The following is a 17,017-nucleotide window of genomic DNA, read 5'->3' on the forward strand; positions in this document are numbered from 1 at the left end:
CAAGACCGGCTCCACACACCAGCAAACCAAGCATGTGCTTGGGGCAGCACATTTGCAGGGGTGGCATTCCGGCCATCCTTTTTTTTTTTTTAAGCAGCAAAAGCCTAGAGCCAGCCCTGGCAGCAGCACCACGTCCTGCACGGGAGGTGCCCTGGGGCCACTCTGGTTCATGTCAAAGAGCAGTGCCCACACTTTATGGCCAGGCGGGCTCTGAGCAGGGACACTTGGGCTGCCCCTTAGGGCGCACAGAGCTGCCTTTAGGTGCCGCATGGTGGCTGCCCCCCAGCGCCACAGCTGAGGCTGGGCAAAGTGGCCTGAGCCACCCAGGGGCTGTGGCAGGGCAGCCAGGAGCAGCAGCAGCAGCAGCGGGGCAATAGAGGGGACCGGTGCCCGGGGCACTGCCGTGCAGGGCCTGCATCCCGCTCTCCGGGGCTCTGCTCCCTGTGGGGCTGCCCTGCCCCAGCTCCTCAGCCCTTTGCCGGCCGGTCCCCCCAGCTCTGCCCTCCTGGGTCCCGGACGGTCCTGGAGGCAGGACCCCTGGCTGGAGGGACCCTGGGCTGAGGTGCAGCCCAGGAGCCCCGCTGCTTACTCCGACCCTGGCAGCACTGGCTGGAGGCAAGGGGGGGAGCGGGCGGAGTCAGCACTGGTTGTGGGGAGCCCAGGGCTGGGGCGGTAGGAGGTGCAGGTGAGGGCGGGGAGAGCCCAGGGTTGGGGTGGCAGGGGTGAAGGTGGGGTGTGGGGGAGAGCCCACGGTTGGGGCTGCAAGGAGGTGCGGGGGAGAGCCCAGGGCTGGGGTGGGGCCATGGGAGTCAGCCAAAATTTTTTTGCTTGGGGCAGCAAAAAACCTAGAGCTGGCCCTGTTAACAGGCATTTGCTAACCCCCAGGTATATACTGTCCGTTTCTGAATTTACTGACAAAAACAGTTGCGCACTAATGTAATATTTACTCAGACCTTAGTTTAAAATTTGCTTTAAAAATATTTCATTTGAAGATTGCTAAAGCTGATAAAATCACATCTCTCAAAAATCCGTGCATAGATTTTTGGATGCACAATCTGAGTATTCATCTGTAGCCTTAAATGCTTGGATCTTCAGACATACACAGTTTTTTTTAAATAAATCCCTCAAGACCACCCTTATCTAAAATACACATTTTAATTTCAATTGCTAAAGTACAAAAAACTTGCTTCCAAAGTCTTCCTGTCCTTTCTGATCCATCTTTCTCCCTTCACCCGCCTTTGAAGAGAGCCCTTAAAGGGACAACACCCCGTTTCTTCCAGATAGGGAAACTCGTTTGTCCAGCTTTCTTTACTTCTGACTATTTGATTAGTTTTAAGAGACTGCTCCAGCAAAATCAGTACCTAGTAAGTTATAAAATCCATTGTTATGCCTAAAATCTTTGGAAACATATTTTTTAAAGTTGGTGAAATTTCATAAACATGTCTCTTGTTATGGAGATCACACAAAGTAAGTTAGTGTTCCCTTTTTCTAAATGCAATGAACATTGTTATGAACACACTAAACCTCTGACTGATTATTTTAAAATAATATCTTTGTTTCAGTGAGTTAAATATGTAGTAATCTGGAATGATTACTTTATGAAGGTTTAAGAGTACATTTAAAATATAAAATCAGCTTAGAAATACTGATTAAGAAAATGTAAACCAGAGAAGAGCTGCATCATTTATTCCATAATATTTAATGCTGTATTCAGCAGGACAGCTGACTTGCCCGAACTACAAAGTCTTTGCAAATAAATCTCTGACAAACTTCAGGGTAAATCAAAATACCTGTGACTGACATTTTTATTCTCAAATGTAGTGCTTTTAATTAGGTACATTCTGCATGTCCAGTCTTCACCATCTGGCATGCAGTAGGAAACATGCTCCATTTTCTTTTGAAAAAATCCTCTCTGCAATTTCTTTCTAATGTCATTTGCTTCATGTAGGTTCAGGGATTTGGCTGCAAGGGGGTGAGCAGGGAGGGGGCAGGAAGAGAGGAGGGAGACAGTGGGGAGAGGGCGAGGCCTGGGGCACAGTAGGGGTGGAGTAGGGGTGGAGTCACAGGCAGAAGAGGTGGGCTGGGAGCTAGCCTCCCCAAGTGGCAGCTTCACCTACCCCCCATGACAGAACGTAAGAGTGGGTTGGCTCCTGCACACCCGGTGTGCGCTGCAGTCTCTTTTAGGCAGCGACTGTATTCACAGAGCCGAATGCGCCGGCTCCGCGCATTCTGCGTTAGGGAGAGGGTCCGAGGGTCTCTGCGGGGAACTGTGACTCTCCGCCGCCGTGAGGTGGGCTGGGGTGGCTCGCTGTCCTTTGCTGCCTTGTCCCTTGCCCTTCCCCCACGGACTGCGAGCCCGGGCTGCAGTTGCGCGCAGGGGCACCAGTTTAATAATACTGCATAGGGCCCCATAAATCCTAAGGACGGCCCTGCCTTCAATGCTTTTCCCAGCTCTGCTACTGCTGCCTGCATCACCTCTCCCCCTGCTTTTCCACTCCTCCTCCCCCCTGCTAACTCCCCGTCCCCCAATGAGTACTTACATCAGTGTCCTCATGCCAGGAAGACTCCCCCAGATGCTATGTTCCTTGCAACCTCAATCTACTCTTTCAGATGTGAGGCTCATTTTATTTCAGTTGGTTTCTGTTCCACCACTTCAGCCTTCTTGCCTAAATTTGTTCCCTCAAACCTAAATGTAATATTTTGGCATATTAACCCCTGGTTCCCCACTCAGGTTAGTTATGTGTTTAACAGAGGAACCAACAGGATAGTCTGAGCCAGGATGGTCTTGTAGTTAAGGTACTGTACAGTGACTCAGAAGACCTCAGTTCCGTTCCAGGTTCTGCCGCAGGCTTCCTGGGTGATCTTTGGTAAATCACGTAATCTCTCTGCCCCTCAGTTCCCCGTGTGTGAAATGGTGATAATGCTTCCCCACAGAGAGGTGTTGTGAGAATCAATTTGTTGTTGTTTGTGAGGCTGTGGTGATGGGGATTATATTAAGAACCTCGATAGTCAGATAGAGGTGTCTGTAACAAAATTATATTGCATGATCTTTTACTGTGACCTTCATTTTCCAGTGTCCGTTGTCCAACTTAAAGCGTAAGCTCCTGTTGGTTGGGACCTGCCTGGTTTTGAACTTGTCTGTAACACACAATTCATCCTTATCACATTAGAGACTTAAAGAATGATGGAAAAGAGACTTCCTCCTCATTCTAGGTGTTTATTTCTTAATTACATTCATTTGAAGTCTGAAACAGCTGTAGAAACAGCAGTTCAGGAGGACTTAGTTGTGCAGCACTGGGAAAAACAGTTGGATAAGATGAGGCTGCATTGAGCTATCTCTATATCATACATTAGCCAAGCTGTAACAGCTGCAGCCCGGGTGTGTCCCTAGCCAATGCTAGTGCAGCAACTGAAAGTGACCTGGAGGGAATCCAATGAGCATGAGGAAAACAAAAAAATGAGTTGACATTATTCTGCAGATACACTGTGCATTGGTGCTCTTGATCTGTTTGTTACTCATGGTTATAACACGCAGGGGAATGGTGTTCCATAAAGATGTTTCCTCATAGCTCTAAAAAAGTGTAGTATCTGTATCTGGTTGTTTAGGATATGGAGCAGCTAATGGTATTAATATGACTACTGAAGTTCCTAGCAGTGTTCTGGGAGGCTTTGTAATGTCCTGGAGACATGTCTTCCAGATTCTTTCCCCAGTAAGACAGAGGAGTCTCCAGAGAATCCTTACTGGGTTTGTCACTGACTCCAGTATAGGTTAGGACAGGATTTTGGGAGTTTAATCTGGGTTGTGTGAATACTCATGCAGAGCAGACATGTCCAACGAAGCTCACAGTTACACACCTCACTGGTGGGTCTCAGTGCTTTGATTTCAAACATGGAGGCAGAGCTGCTGAAGTGTGAACAGCACTGGCAGCGAGGCCCTGTTTGCCTGCTATAGCTTGTCGGGAACTGTTGTCTTAATTTTGGTGTTCCAGCCAATTTTGGAGAGTGAAATAAACTTGCAAAGAACAGAACTTCTGAGAGAATGAGGTTACCATATAACCAAACCCACTGACCCAGAATGGAATGCTTTAAAACTTTCAATCCTTTATAATCTGACATTAGAAAATCCTAATTATAAACCCGCTTTCTCACTACTAGGAATGAAACAATCGTGATGATAAAATGTGTCTGGGAGGAGACGTGACTGTTGCGGGGGGAAGAGGGGCACTGGCCACAAATTCTTTTTTATAGCTGAGCCATTATAAAGGACTCCAGTTATAGATGGAAGGAACACCCTTTACACTTTCTTCTGTATTTACTGCTTCCTGCTTTCTGACATTGCATCTCAGTTTCCCTCAGAAATGCTGCAGGGGTCTTTAAAATTTGCTCTGAACATAGCACCGAGATTAAGGACACAGTGAATTTTTTTCCCCCCTCTTAAAATTTCTCCTGATATTACCTGGCAGAGGAGCAACTGTTCACATGTATTTCAGGATGGAGCATTGTCTAGTAGTTACTGCTAGACTAGAGATTAGGAGTCAGGACTTCTGGATTCTGTTCTCGGCTCTGCTGCTGACTTGCTGTGTCAAAACACTCGTTTTAAGGGATTTAGATAATTGGTTCCCATTAGGAGCCTGTGAAGATCACAGGTAAACTGAAGGCCAGAGAATCTAAAGCAATCTGGCATTATAATACAGGCTGATTTTTTTGAATGCTAACATATCTCTAGGGTTAACCAATTCACCATTGTAAAGCACTTCCAGATCCTCAGCTGAAGGATGTCCTGTACGTTAAAGCTGTTATAGTAGTTGCTTATCGGTTCCAGTGCAGTGGGAGGCCGTGGTTTATGCCAAGATTCCATTTCATCTTCTGGAAATTACAGGGTGGGAGAAAGTTTGCCTGAGGGGTAGGAGGTGCCTTTTGGTTTTCCATCCATTTCTCTGTAGCCATACTTCCTTAGGATAATTCCACTTCCCTGCTTGGAGGAGTGAAACTCCAAACCAGCATCCCCTACGCAGCAATGCGATGCTCTGCTTCCTGAGTTGAATGTCATGCTTGTGACCGGCTGCTGAAAAACTGTAAGGATTTGTGGCTGCTCTGCCAATGTCAGGGGCGTGTCCTCTTCCCTATTACCCAGCTTTTTCCCAAATTCCAAGGAAGTGTTTTGGTTTGAGTGTCTCTGCAGAGAGTGAAGAGGGAGCCTCGGTTTAATCTTTGTCAGTGAAAATCATCAGCTTCCATCTTGGCGCGGGCACTCCCAGCAGCTAGTATTTACTGAGCAAACCTGTTTGCACGTGCCTCGGTGACACCAGGACATCATCTCAGTGCAGCCTGAAGCTAGGCTGATCTATCCAAAGCCTCAGAGCTGATCAGATAGTTTGTGTTTTTAAAATAGCGTGTTTGGAAAAAAAGGCTTTTCTGCTTTCTACAGAGAGAAAATGTGTCTGATTCAACTGGCCACTGGATATGTTGTAAGTTCTGACTGTGTATATGCGTGCGTGGTGGTGGTGGGTTGGGGAGTGGTTCTGTAACTTTTTTGTTTGACATCTCTCATGTAGGGCTGCAAAATACTGAACATTCCAATCCAGAAAAGCACTTGTGCATGTGCTTAATTTTAAGCAGTCCTATTTGAAATCAGTGGGCCGGGTCACCTGACCACATGCCTAAAGTTGACCACATGCTTATTAAGGGCTGGATGAGAGAAATCGATAATCAGCTGAATTTTCCTTCTTTTTTTTCCTGTAAACCTGGCTCACTGCATTCTGTTGTCACCTGTGATCTAAGTATAAATGTGCATCCTGTCAGCATTTATCTTGTTCTCTTCCAGTGATGCAGTGCTCTGCTTCAGTAGATATCCTCCTTCTGTTAGATGGGTCGTACAGCATTGGCAAAGGAAGCTTTGAGAGGTCTAAGCACTTTGCAGGCAAACTCTGTGATGCCTTGGACATCAATCCAGATAGGGTGAGTGTGGCAGCAAATGTCTTGTTTTGGTTGCAAACCGCACGGTTCTACCTGACACATCCAAAGACAAAATGTGTAGAGTGAAATGAAAAACATTAGAGTTACTGGGAGGGAGGGATCCAAAGGTTACCCAGAATAGGATACGACAAGGTTCCATGAACATGCTGGATCATATGTATATGTTGTAAATGTTTCAAAGTTCCATTTGGCATTTAAAAACATGGGACAAAATCTTGCAGACAAAAGGTTACAGCCAGAATTTTAAAAAGTGATTAGTGGTTTTTAGATGCCTAAGTTGAGACTAATTAAAAGAGCCTGATTTTTCAGAGGACAGGTGCTCAATGCTTTCTGAAAATCGGGCCCCTTGAATTTGTCTCAAGTCAGGCACCCAAAAATCACAAATCAGTTTTGGAAATCATGGCTGCAGAATTTATCCCAGGAAAGTTAACCAGCTATCTGTATGGATATAAGTGGTTATGAAACCTGCAGAGGTCCTCTTTGTCCTCTCTCTTTTTAAAAGTATTCTGTATTCCAAAATGAAGGGGTGTAAAAGAAGGATTTCACTGCAGGCCATCAACAGTGTAGTAAGGTGACTGGTGGCCTCCAGACGCGTGCTTGCAATAAGTGTCTCAGATTTCCCAGTGGTGTGCGGTGTTTGTCAGTTGGTTCTGGAACTGTGTGTTTCGTGGCTAACCTTAACACTTAGGAACAGCTGTCAGATCCAGCAAAGAACAAGTGAGGAGCTTCCAGCTGGATTTCCTGTCTCTACATGATTAAGAGTGATTTGTCCTTAAGCAACAATTATTGCCCTGTTCTTGCCCACATCCTCCGTGGAGTTCTAATTTTTTGCTTGACAAGGTACCAGACATTTCCTGTTTCACCAAACACACAGGCGCCATCTGTCATGCTGCTATATAGCTGGAGCGGTAGCACAGTGTGCTTTAGCAGCAGATGTCCTGCAGGTGTCCGGCTGGGCAAGATGTTCTGATTAGAATCCAAGTCGCTGGCATTTGGAGGGTTCCATCCAGTATAAAATGAATTAAAATAAATGAGAAGGGAAGGGATCCAGCTCAGCTCCTCATTATTTTCCCTTCTTATTTTGGATGTTGGCTTAAATTAAGGTCTAACTGTGGGGTTAGACAACTAGGAAGATTTCCCATGGAAACTGAAACTGAATATACAGCGATGAAGCAATTTTGACTCTGCAGTGCCATAGACCTATGGAAAACCTTACAGCTCCAGCTTTTAGGATTTTTTTTTAAACACCCCATGGCTCCTTTTGGGACTTGCATATGTGTATCCCCAGATCTTACCTGCTACCTGGAGCCTCCTGAGACCTTACATGCTTGAATGAACAATAACAGCCTTTCCTAAAATGTTCCGAGGGAAGGTTCGGGCTGTCTCCAGCTCCGGTCCCTACCTTGCATACAGTCCCATGTGCCTAGTGTCAAGTCAGATTTGGTAACTGCCTGGGAGAGGTTGAGTACTGTTCCTGTCTGTAACTAGGGAAAATGTTAGCTGCGCTTGAAATCTGTTTAGGTGGCTACTCCACTCCCTCCTCAGGCCAGTCAGACACTGGACAGACTGGGACTAGATGAATACAAGATAGGAACCTGGTAAGGAAGGAAATAGTGGGACTTAAGGCTTTGCTCCCAGCCCTACAATGTAATGCTCTTCTATTTCATCTACTCCACCCTCTAATCGAGCGACACTGTAGGGATCCAGAAAATAAACCTACCCCTCGATCTCCATCACTTTCCCATATTGCAGCAGGCTTTAAAGTTAGAGAGACAAAGCCAAATTTCACCGCAGAGCCATGTATACGTGAGGCTCTCCATAGTTTGCAGAATGCTGGAGACAGGCATTGTAGGAATGTGTGTGTCACTTCAATGGGCATAAGGTGAGTTGGGCTGAAGAGGCATTTCAGTCAGTGGCTTGTTGAAGAGAAGAAAACAGGCACTTACCTCTAGCAAGTAACCACGCTGCAGATTGAGCAACGTGCGGGAATTCAGGTGCTGGATATCTCGGAGTTTAGCTGTAGCCTGCTGTCGGTTTTTTACTCCATTATCCTTCCCATAGCCCAGTGGTTCTCAACCTATTTACCATTGTGTGCTGCATATGTGAGCCACATTCAATACTACTTATATAGCCCTGAGCATGTCACATGGAAAGCAGCTGTGTGCTGACTGGATCGCGGGTTGAGAACCACCGACTTAGTCATTATGATATATGCTTTCTGCCATCCCTTCTTTAGATAAGATATAACATCATATGAACATAAGAACAGCCCTACTAGGTCAGACCAAGGTCCATCCAGCCCAGTATCCTGTCTTCCAACAGTGACCAGTGCCAGGTGCCCCAGAGGGAATCAACAAAACAGGTCATCATCAAGTGATCCATCCCCTTTCGCTCATTCCCAGCTTCTGGCAAACAGAGGCTAGGGACACCATTCCTGCCCATCCTGGCTAGTAGCCATTGGTGGATCTATCCTCCATTAATGTATCTAGTTCTTTTTTGACTCCTGTTATGGTCTTGGCCTTCACAACATCCTCTGGCAAGGAGTTCCACAGATTGACTGTGCTCTGCGTGAAGAAGAACTTCCTTTTATTTGTTTTAAACCTGCTGCCTATTAATTTCCTTTGGTGGCCTAGTTCTTGTGTTATGAGAAGTAGTAAACAACACTTCCTTAACTACTTTCTCTACACACTTTCTCTATATAAAATCAAGATCTCAACTACTTGTGGCTGCTAAGTATTCCATGACACTCCTTGTAAGAGTTAAGAGAACTAGCCTGGTTGTCGTGGCCAAATTCCAGTCCAGGTCATTTACTCTGTCTACCTAAATTTCAGTTGGAAACAGTTTTATTTTTCACTTCCCTATCTAAGGCCTTTGTTTTGTCGTCTTGCTGCTGCTGTACGCCCCTAGGGTGGCTGCTTTCAGTGGTGGGGGAGTGATCCCTACATCCACCGCTTGTACAGTGCTTTGGGATGAAAAGTGATGGTATAAATATACATTCAATACTATTATCAGCTCACACTGACAGCTGCTGCCTGCTTTGTGTGGGTAAAACTGAGCTGCCAGCAACCCCTCCTGAGGCTCTGAGTGATGTTTGGAAGTGAACTTTGGCCTCATTGGTATCCAGGATGGGCACATACAGGAGCAGAGGTGGTGGACCTGGGGGTGGTGGGGAATGTTTCTGCCCTCACAGACTCTTGCGGAGGCAAGAGAAGGGGCAGGAGCAATTGCTGTGACGCATGGGGACGGGACGGCTGCTGGGGAGCAGGTAGGAACTGTTCTCCTTTCCCCATCTGCTTTCACTTGGCCAATCATAGCAGCCACGCTAACTGGGGTGGGGGTGCAGGTACTGCACAGGGGTGACAGAGTATGGCCCCAGCCAGCCAGGACAGGTGGCTGCTCGTGTGACTCTCCAGCCACAGCAGGACCCAGTAGAGAGATCCAGCCTGGTGGAGGGGCAGGAGCATATGCACCAGCTGCTGGGGTGGGGACAGGGCACAGGCACCAGGGCAGAGGGAAGGAGTGTCAGCACACAGCTGTGAGGAGTGAGGGAGGCACGGGGCGCCATCTGCCAAGGAACTGCTGTAGGAAAGGCAGTAAGAACTGCCAGGGCGCCTGGAGCCAGCTGCCTCTGTGGAACTCAATAGCTCGCCTCTCTCCCACTCTTATCCCTCCACCTCCCCCAATCATAGTGAGCTTCTTCCTCCCCTCCTCCATTGCCCCCTCAACCCCCCAGCTTTGGAATGTGAGTGGATGGTATTTATTGAAGGGTCTTAGCCAAGAAGGGCAATGAGAAGAGTGTGATTTATCTTGAAACAATTCAAGGTTCCTAAATCTGTCACATAATCGAAATAATACAACCCTCCCAGCCACCTGCTCCTTATGCTGTTTAACCTTTTCTTTCAGGTCAGAGTGGGAGTGATACAGTTTAGCTCAACTCCCCAGCTAGAATTCCCCTTGGATTCGTATTTAACCAAGCAGGAAGTAAAGGAGAAAATCAAGAAGATTGTGTTCAAGTAAGTTCTATTAGACAGCCGTATTCTCTTTGAGGGGATGCACATTTTTCTGGCAAGGCCTTGTGTCCTGTCCTTCCCTCTGCTGCCAAAGGAGGAGTGAACAGGATTCCTTAGAGTTCATCAGCAGTGCATGTTGTAGCCAATTATTTTAGTTTAGTATCAATTTACGGTGTGATGTTCTGATTAATCAATGTATGTTACGTATATTCATTGTATGTTAGAGTTAATTTGTAGGATTATAAAAGCGTAAGATTTATCAATATTTAGAGGAACCAAGTAATAGACAGGAGTAAGACGAGCTGAATTGCAGGCCTCAACCTACAGGTCTTGCATGACTTTAATTTAGCTATTTTAGGCCTTGGAGACAAGAAGCGATGACATAAGTGACTGAAAAATAACCTGATGCCCTAAGATTATGGGAAAAGAGGTAACATGATAATATTGTGAAAAATTACCCAGAAGAATATGGTGTTTTTATGATCTAAAATTAAAGGCACATCTGTCTCAGATATGTGTCTTAATATGGGATACAGGTTTTGCATCAATGCTGATGAAAACAAAGGGAATTTACACAGCCTATAGAAAATTGGGGTCCCTTAAATTTCCAGGGGACACAGACCAATAAGAGAAAAGAGAGTGGACAATTTTATGGACACGCGCAGAATGTAGATGTAGACAGAATCACATTATAAAAAGGGGATGCCCAGAAGGAGAAAACTGAGCTCCCTCTAGGAGACTCCAGCAAGAACTATCTCTCTGTTGATGATCAAGCCATGAGAGACCCATCAGACCCAACACTGGTGTTAAGGATGTGAGTATAACCATAGCTGTAACTCGTACATAGGTCTGTATAGAATTTGTACATGCTTGGGTAATCAAACTTTAACTGTAACTTTAATAAAACTTATAAAAGAGACTAGACTTCGTATTGATAAATATATGTGTGGTCACTACCCTTGGTCTTTGTGTTCCTAGAGACTCTAAATCCGAAGCAAGTAGCAGAGTTAATTTTCATTCTGTTAAGCTTGAAACTGTAGTCGCCAGAGCCGAACCGATGGTGGTATAGTACCATATTACAAAATTCACTTTAAATAAAATAAAAGGCTACACTGTCAATCAGTTGTAGGAGTTACTCTGTAGAGAGACGCTCTCAGTCCCTGCTGGGTTGGCCAGTTAGAATGAAAATTGAATGTGGGGCTCCCATGTGGAAGAGCAGCGGTCTAACACTAAAATGGCCTTTTGAGTCCGTGATTGCATCCAAGTCCAGATGATTAGCTCCTTTAAGAGCAGTGCCATGAATTCTTGTAGGTCCCCATGAAACTTGAAGGGAAAAGAGTGTAACCCTTCTGCCAGGCTGAATGGATAGCAGCAAGGGCCGGGTTCAATACATAGGGGTCCCTTCCCTACAACGTAATGCAAAACCAGCTCGAGCCCCCACTCAGTCAACTGGGAAAATCTTACACACACCCCTGGGCACCTCGAAGAGGCAATACTTCCCCTCTCGCAAGCACAGAGTCTTGGTGTAGCAGAAAAGGTTTAATTACATGAGGTGTTTTTCCAATTTAATGTTTGTTGTTTATCTCAACCAGAGTTCATAGACCAAACAGTGAGCAAAGACCCACCCCGGGAAATTGGGCCGTGTCCTTGAGTCCAGCAACCCCCAAATCGCCCCAGGACTCCAAAATCCAATACCCCAAATGTCCCTAGAGTCCAGCAACCCAAAGATCACCCACAGTCCCAAAAGTCTCTGTCCTGGGTCAGTGCAGCCTCAGAGTTGAAGAATCTATCTGCAGAGGTCCTCCCCACCCAGCCGGGGTAGAAAGGGGCACCTTATGTGGTCCAGGGCCAACTGCCCTGCCTCTCTATGGGGTTCTGCTTCCACCTTCTCCACGAACTGCTCCACTCTGGTCCTCCAGGCGTCCTCACAAACTGCTCTGCTCCACCAGCCGTCCCATGATCCACTCCAGCCGTCCCCGCAAACTGCTCAGCTCTGCTCACTCTATGGCTCCACAAACTGCTCCACTGCACTCTGCCAGCTGCTCTGCTCTGCATTATAGCTTCAGGCTCCCCCACTAGTTAGCACAGTACTCAGTGCTCTCAGCTCAGCAATTCCAGCTCTTTAGTGATTTCAGCTCACAATAGGGGAGCCCCAGTGCTAGTGCACCATTAGCCTATAGTGAGTTCAGCTCAGTAACCTGTATCTAGATTCTTAAGGGAATCAAAAATCAACTCTGACATTCCACAGTGGAGAGAGGAGTAGATGGAACTGGTGCTTCTAGCTCACACACGGAGGCTATGCCACCAGGTACAGATACCTGTTCCCAGCCTCTCTCAATTCACTGGGTTTTGGAACCCATGTCCCTTGTCTAGCAAGTGCCATTTAGTTGATAGTGAAACCCTTTATCATAAGACAGTTTCATAGTTCCTCATTTACGTAATCAGGGTGACAACACTTTATTCCTCCTGCCCCAATAACAAAGAAATTGGGGATCCCACAGCTGTGAAAGTAACCATTTTAGGCTGCTGTGGGCTATGCTAGGCGGAGTGGGTGTGCCTATGCAGACATGAACAGCCTCTGAAATTCTTTTCCACACTCGCCATAATTCACCACCAGATGTCAGGGTAGAGCTCATCCTGGCTCTGCTTACAAGAGGAAGCACTGTAAATTTGGCACAGAGATAAAGATCACACACAGATTGTAACCACACATGCCATTTTGTTACTTCTTGCATTTCACACAGCTTGGCTGGTTTCTATAGTTGTCAGTTTCATTTCTGGTCTTTGTTTCTTATCACACTGCGGTTGGGTTTCCATTTCCACAGTCTTGTCAACCCATGCGTTCAAAAGCCTTGATCAGGCCCCCAGAATCATAAGTTCACCTTAAAAATCATGATAAAAAATAAATAAATAATTAACCCTCAGATTCTTGTTGTTTGTCTTCTGGTCTTTGAGTGTTTAGGGTTCATATTTTCAAGCTGTTCTCCCTAGTCAGAAGAGATAATGGGAGCACCTATCCCTGTTGAAGTCAAAGGCAAAACTCCTATTGATTTCAGTAGGCCAAAATTTTGTCCTAGAAACCTACTTTTTAATGAAAGTTGAGATTTTGATGTATTCATGTAGCTCTAGGACAGGGGTAGGCAATCTATGGCACGTGTGCCACCTTCGCCATGTGAGCTGATTTTCGGTGGCACTCACACTGCCCAGGTCCTGGCCACCGGCCTGGGGGGCTCTGCATTTTAATTTAATTTTAAATGAAGTTTCTTAAACATTTTAAAACCCTTATTTACTTTACATACAACTGTAGTTTAGTTATATATTATAGACTTATAGAAAGAGATCTTCTAAAAATGTTAAAATATATTACCGGCATGCAAAACCTTAAATTAGAGTGAATAAATGAAGACTCGGAACACCAGTTCTGAAAGGTTGCCAACCCCTGCTCTAGGAAATAGAGCTGGAGTTTCAAAGAAGCCTATGAGTTGAGGTTTGTGCTTCTGTCTCCTTCAGTCCTCTGAAAATCCTAGCCTAATGGTAAACCTATGCCATCATACCTAGGGTGACCAGATGGAAAGTGTGAAAAATTGGGATGGGTGAGGGGAAATAGGCTCTATATAAGAAAAAGCCCCAAATATCGGGACTGTCCATATAAAATCGGGACACCTTGTCATCCTAATCATACCTATGTCAGTGTAACTATGCTGGCATAACCCACTAGTGTAAACACACTGTACCCCAACAAAGAGTTTTTCTATCTGTATAGGAACCACCTCCCCGAATATTAGTTACATCAACAAAAGACCTGTTCCATCAACACAACTGTGTCTACATTGCATGTTTTGTCGGCTTAGATAGATTTGTCAGGGATGTGGTTTTTTTCACACCCCTGACTGATGTAGTTATGCTGACGTTACTTTTAAGTGCAGAATGAGCCTTAAGCTGTAAGGAAATTGGAGCCGAAATCATCTCCTTTTTAAAAAGCGCTCCTTTCTTTTGTTTGGGTGGTAGGGAGGGTCATATTGAACCTATGAAAGTAAGTGGGGACAAAATATAGGAGTATCTCCCACAAGCTGTAGAATTTCAGCAGAAAAGGCATTAGGGTTAAAAGATCAGCTCATTCAATACTCAGTGTCTAAACCAATTCTGAATATGGCCCAGAGTTTGCAAACAAGCTCAAGATCCTCTTCAAGCAAGCAAAATCGGTAGCTTTTTCAGTGACAACTTAATTAAACAGTCTAGAAAAGCTTTTGTGTAATTTCCAGGGGAAGTATAGCAGAGAGATACCAGCTCCTCTTTGGCTATTCTTTCAAAGCCACTGAGAGCAGAGAAAATGAAGCCACACTGGGTATCTGGAATTTGGCTTGGCTTTGAAAATGTCTTTTAATGATGGCAGATGCATTTTGACAGATCTAACAGAAATAATGGCCTTACATGTGGCCTGTTCATCCAGTTTTGGATGAAAGGCTGAAATATAGGCATGAACAAAATAGTTATGGATGGATTCCAGCTAACAAGTGAGTTATGTGACTAAGAATATGCTTGTTTTATACATGGGAAAGCCTGATTAATAGAGTTTAAGGCCAGAAGAGACCACATATATAACACAGACCATAGAATTTCATAGTTATTCAAGCCTATATTTTGTAGTTCATGTAAAGCATCTGAGAGGTTGCCCAGAGTTACCCAAGCTCACACCAAGATTGGGATTACCCACTGACTGCAACAGAGCAGCTCCAATTTTCACTAGCTGAAAGTCTCCCACTATTATGAAGTAGCATTACAATATTTTCAGCCATAGTAACTGTTAGTTGAAGCACCTCAACTACCTCTGTTGCTGAGTCAGAGCTTGAGACATGTTGCAGAATTTGTTAGATTTTATGGATAGGGATTGAAACAAATTGATGGCCAGTAGCGTCTCACCAGAGAAGCTGCTGGACAGACTTAACATAGGTTCTTGAAGTTTGGTTGAAAATAATAGAAAGTTGAGGGGGAGAATGGGATTATGCATCAGAGAGAAAATAAAAGAAAAGCTCCTGGAATGCATTACATATAAAAGAAAGAAAGGTATATGGTGAAACAAAGAGAAGTAAATGGACTTGAAGAACTTAGGAGCTCTGAGCATGCATGTGATCAAATACTATATATCAAGAAATTCGGTCATTATTAAAATAATCATTCAAACAAATTAAAAATTATTTGGAAGCGCAGAGTGATGTGTGTGTGTGAGAGAGAGAGAGAGTCTGTGTGTGTTACCATATATACGAAGAAGAACATCATGCCTCAAAGAAAGAATTGACCTTTGCAGTCTGGCTGCTCTCAATTGCTTTGAATTAAAGTAAAAGCAATACTAAAAGGCAATAGCAGAAAATAATTTATGCTGAAACTCCTCAGCCAGGATTAGAAAACAGATGGAAATGTCTCTTTGGATAGAGAGGCTTAATTAGCCAAAGGGCTCAAGGTGGTCTGGGCTTTCTCTGATATCAAATGTTGACTCAAGGATGGCAGGTTACAGAACTCTTGGCTTAAATAGTCCGCAGGAGGGTGAGGGCAGGAAATTTGTGGCTTATCTGGATATAGTTGTTGGAAGTAACATAACAAATGTTAAACCCTAAAAAATAAAGGTAAATGTTAAAGGGGCCAGGGTTAAAATAAAAGGTTGGTGTCAATACATGGTGGGTCTGTAGTATCAACTCCCCTAGTTTTTACGCTCAACTAACTGGGTAGTTCTCATTCAGAGTAGTATGTCGGACAGAGGCCCTCACTTGTAAACTCCTCAGGAAAAGGACCATATCAGTGCTCGCGCAAGGAACCCAGTGCTGACTGGGGGTTCTCTCAATGCTACTTTAATAGAAGGCTGAGATTTTTCAAGGCCACCTAATGGAAATTGTGTGTCCAAATCCCTTCGAATTAAACAGCTCCTCTGTAGCTCAAGTTGGGCAGCTGAAACTGAGGCACCCAAAATTACTGATCCCTTTGGAATATACAGTCCTTGTCACAGAGGAAGTCTCTCTGTCTGCTTTTAGTATTTATGTCTTTGTACTGTGAAGTGTCTCAGAGCCACAGTCCTGGTTCAGACCCCATTCATAGAATCCTAGAAGTGTAGAACTGGAAGGGATCTTGAGAGGTCATCTAGTCCGGTCCCCTGCACTCTAGGCAGGACTAAGTATTATCTAAACCATCCCTGACAGGGGCTTGTTTATTCCTCTCTTAAAAACCTCCAGTAATAGAGATTCAACATCTCCCTAGGCAATTTATTCCAGTGCTTAACTATGCTGACAGAAAGTTTTTCCTAATGTTCAACCTAAACCACCCTTGCTGCAATTTAAGCCCATTGCATCTTGTCCTATCCTCAAAGGTTAACAAGAACAATTTTCCTCCCTCCTGCTTGTAACAACCTTTTACGTGTTTGAAAACTATTATGTCCCCTGTCCGTTTTCTCTTCTCTAGACTAAACATTGTGCTAGGCTGTGTGTACATGCGAACAAAAAGATGGCTCCTTCCCTCAAAGAGCTTACAAACTAAGACAAGAGACAACGTGTGGGTAGACGTGGGGGAGCTGAAGGAAACCACTATAAGGCCAGCCTTCCTTCCCCAGATCTGTGTTGTATAGAACTGTAAATTTGTGTTTTTCCTACAATTTTGCATAGTATTTTATTCACTTTCTTTGTCCCTTAAGCTGCCTGTGATGTGGTGTGAATTAGACTAGAGAGCTAGCCAGTAAAAGTGCATTGCTTAATACCCAATAAGGAATTCAATCTTATAATTACAGTTAGAATTGTATAACCATAACAGTCTTACAGCTAACTGCATGCCGCCAGATAGTGGGGAAGAAGATGGAGAATATGGATTCTTATTCTGTATTTAAATAGTAGGCAGCAGTTTATAACACCAACACTGTAGACATTTATTGTTAGCAGTTGTAGAGCAACTAGGTCCAAACTCGAACAGCTTAACCGGACAAAATCAGAGGGCCCAGATAATCTTCATCCAAGAATATTAAAGGAACTGGCACATGAAATTGTAAGCCCACT

General features: G+C 44.7%; 1 protein-coding gene across 3 annotated transcripts in view; it reads left to right on the plus strand.

The window, feature by feature from the left end:
• The window catches only part of VWA2 (von Willebrand factor A domain containing 2), a 52,496-nt gene that overhangs the window by 8,112 nt on the left and 27,367 nt on the right, over nt 1–17,017 (plus strand). For 2 of the 3 annotated variants that reach the window (XM_030570693.1, XM_030570695.1), the window contains exons 3-4: nt 5,825–5,958; nt 9,880–9,989. In XM_030570693.1, coding sequence (XP_030426553.1) covers nt 5,825–5,958; nt 9,880–9,989 — 244 coding nt within the window. Of the gene's footprint in view, nt 1–5,149; nt 5,469–5,824; nt 5,959–9,879; nt 9,990–17,017 lie in introns of those variants that run through there. The other variant, XM_030570694.1, reaches the window with a different exon arrangement.

Source organism: Gopherus evgoodei, chromosome 7 (assembly GCF_007399415.2).
Source record: "Gopherus evgoodei ecotype Sinaloan lineage chromosome 7, rGopEvg1_v1.p, whole genome shotgun sequence".
In the NCBI taxonomy this organism is placed as follows: Eukaryota; Metazoa; Chordata; order Testudines; family Testudinidae; genus Gopherus; species Gopherus evgoodei.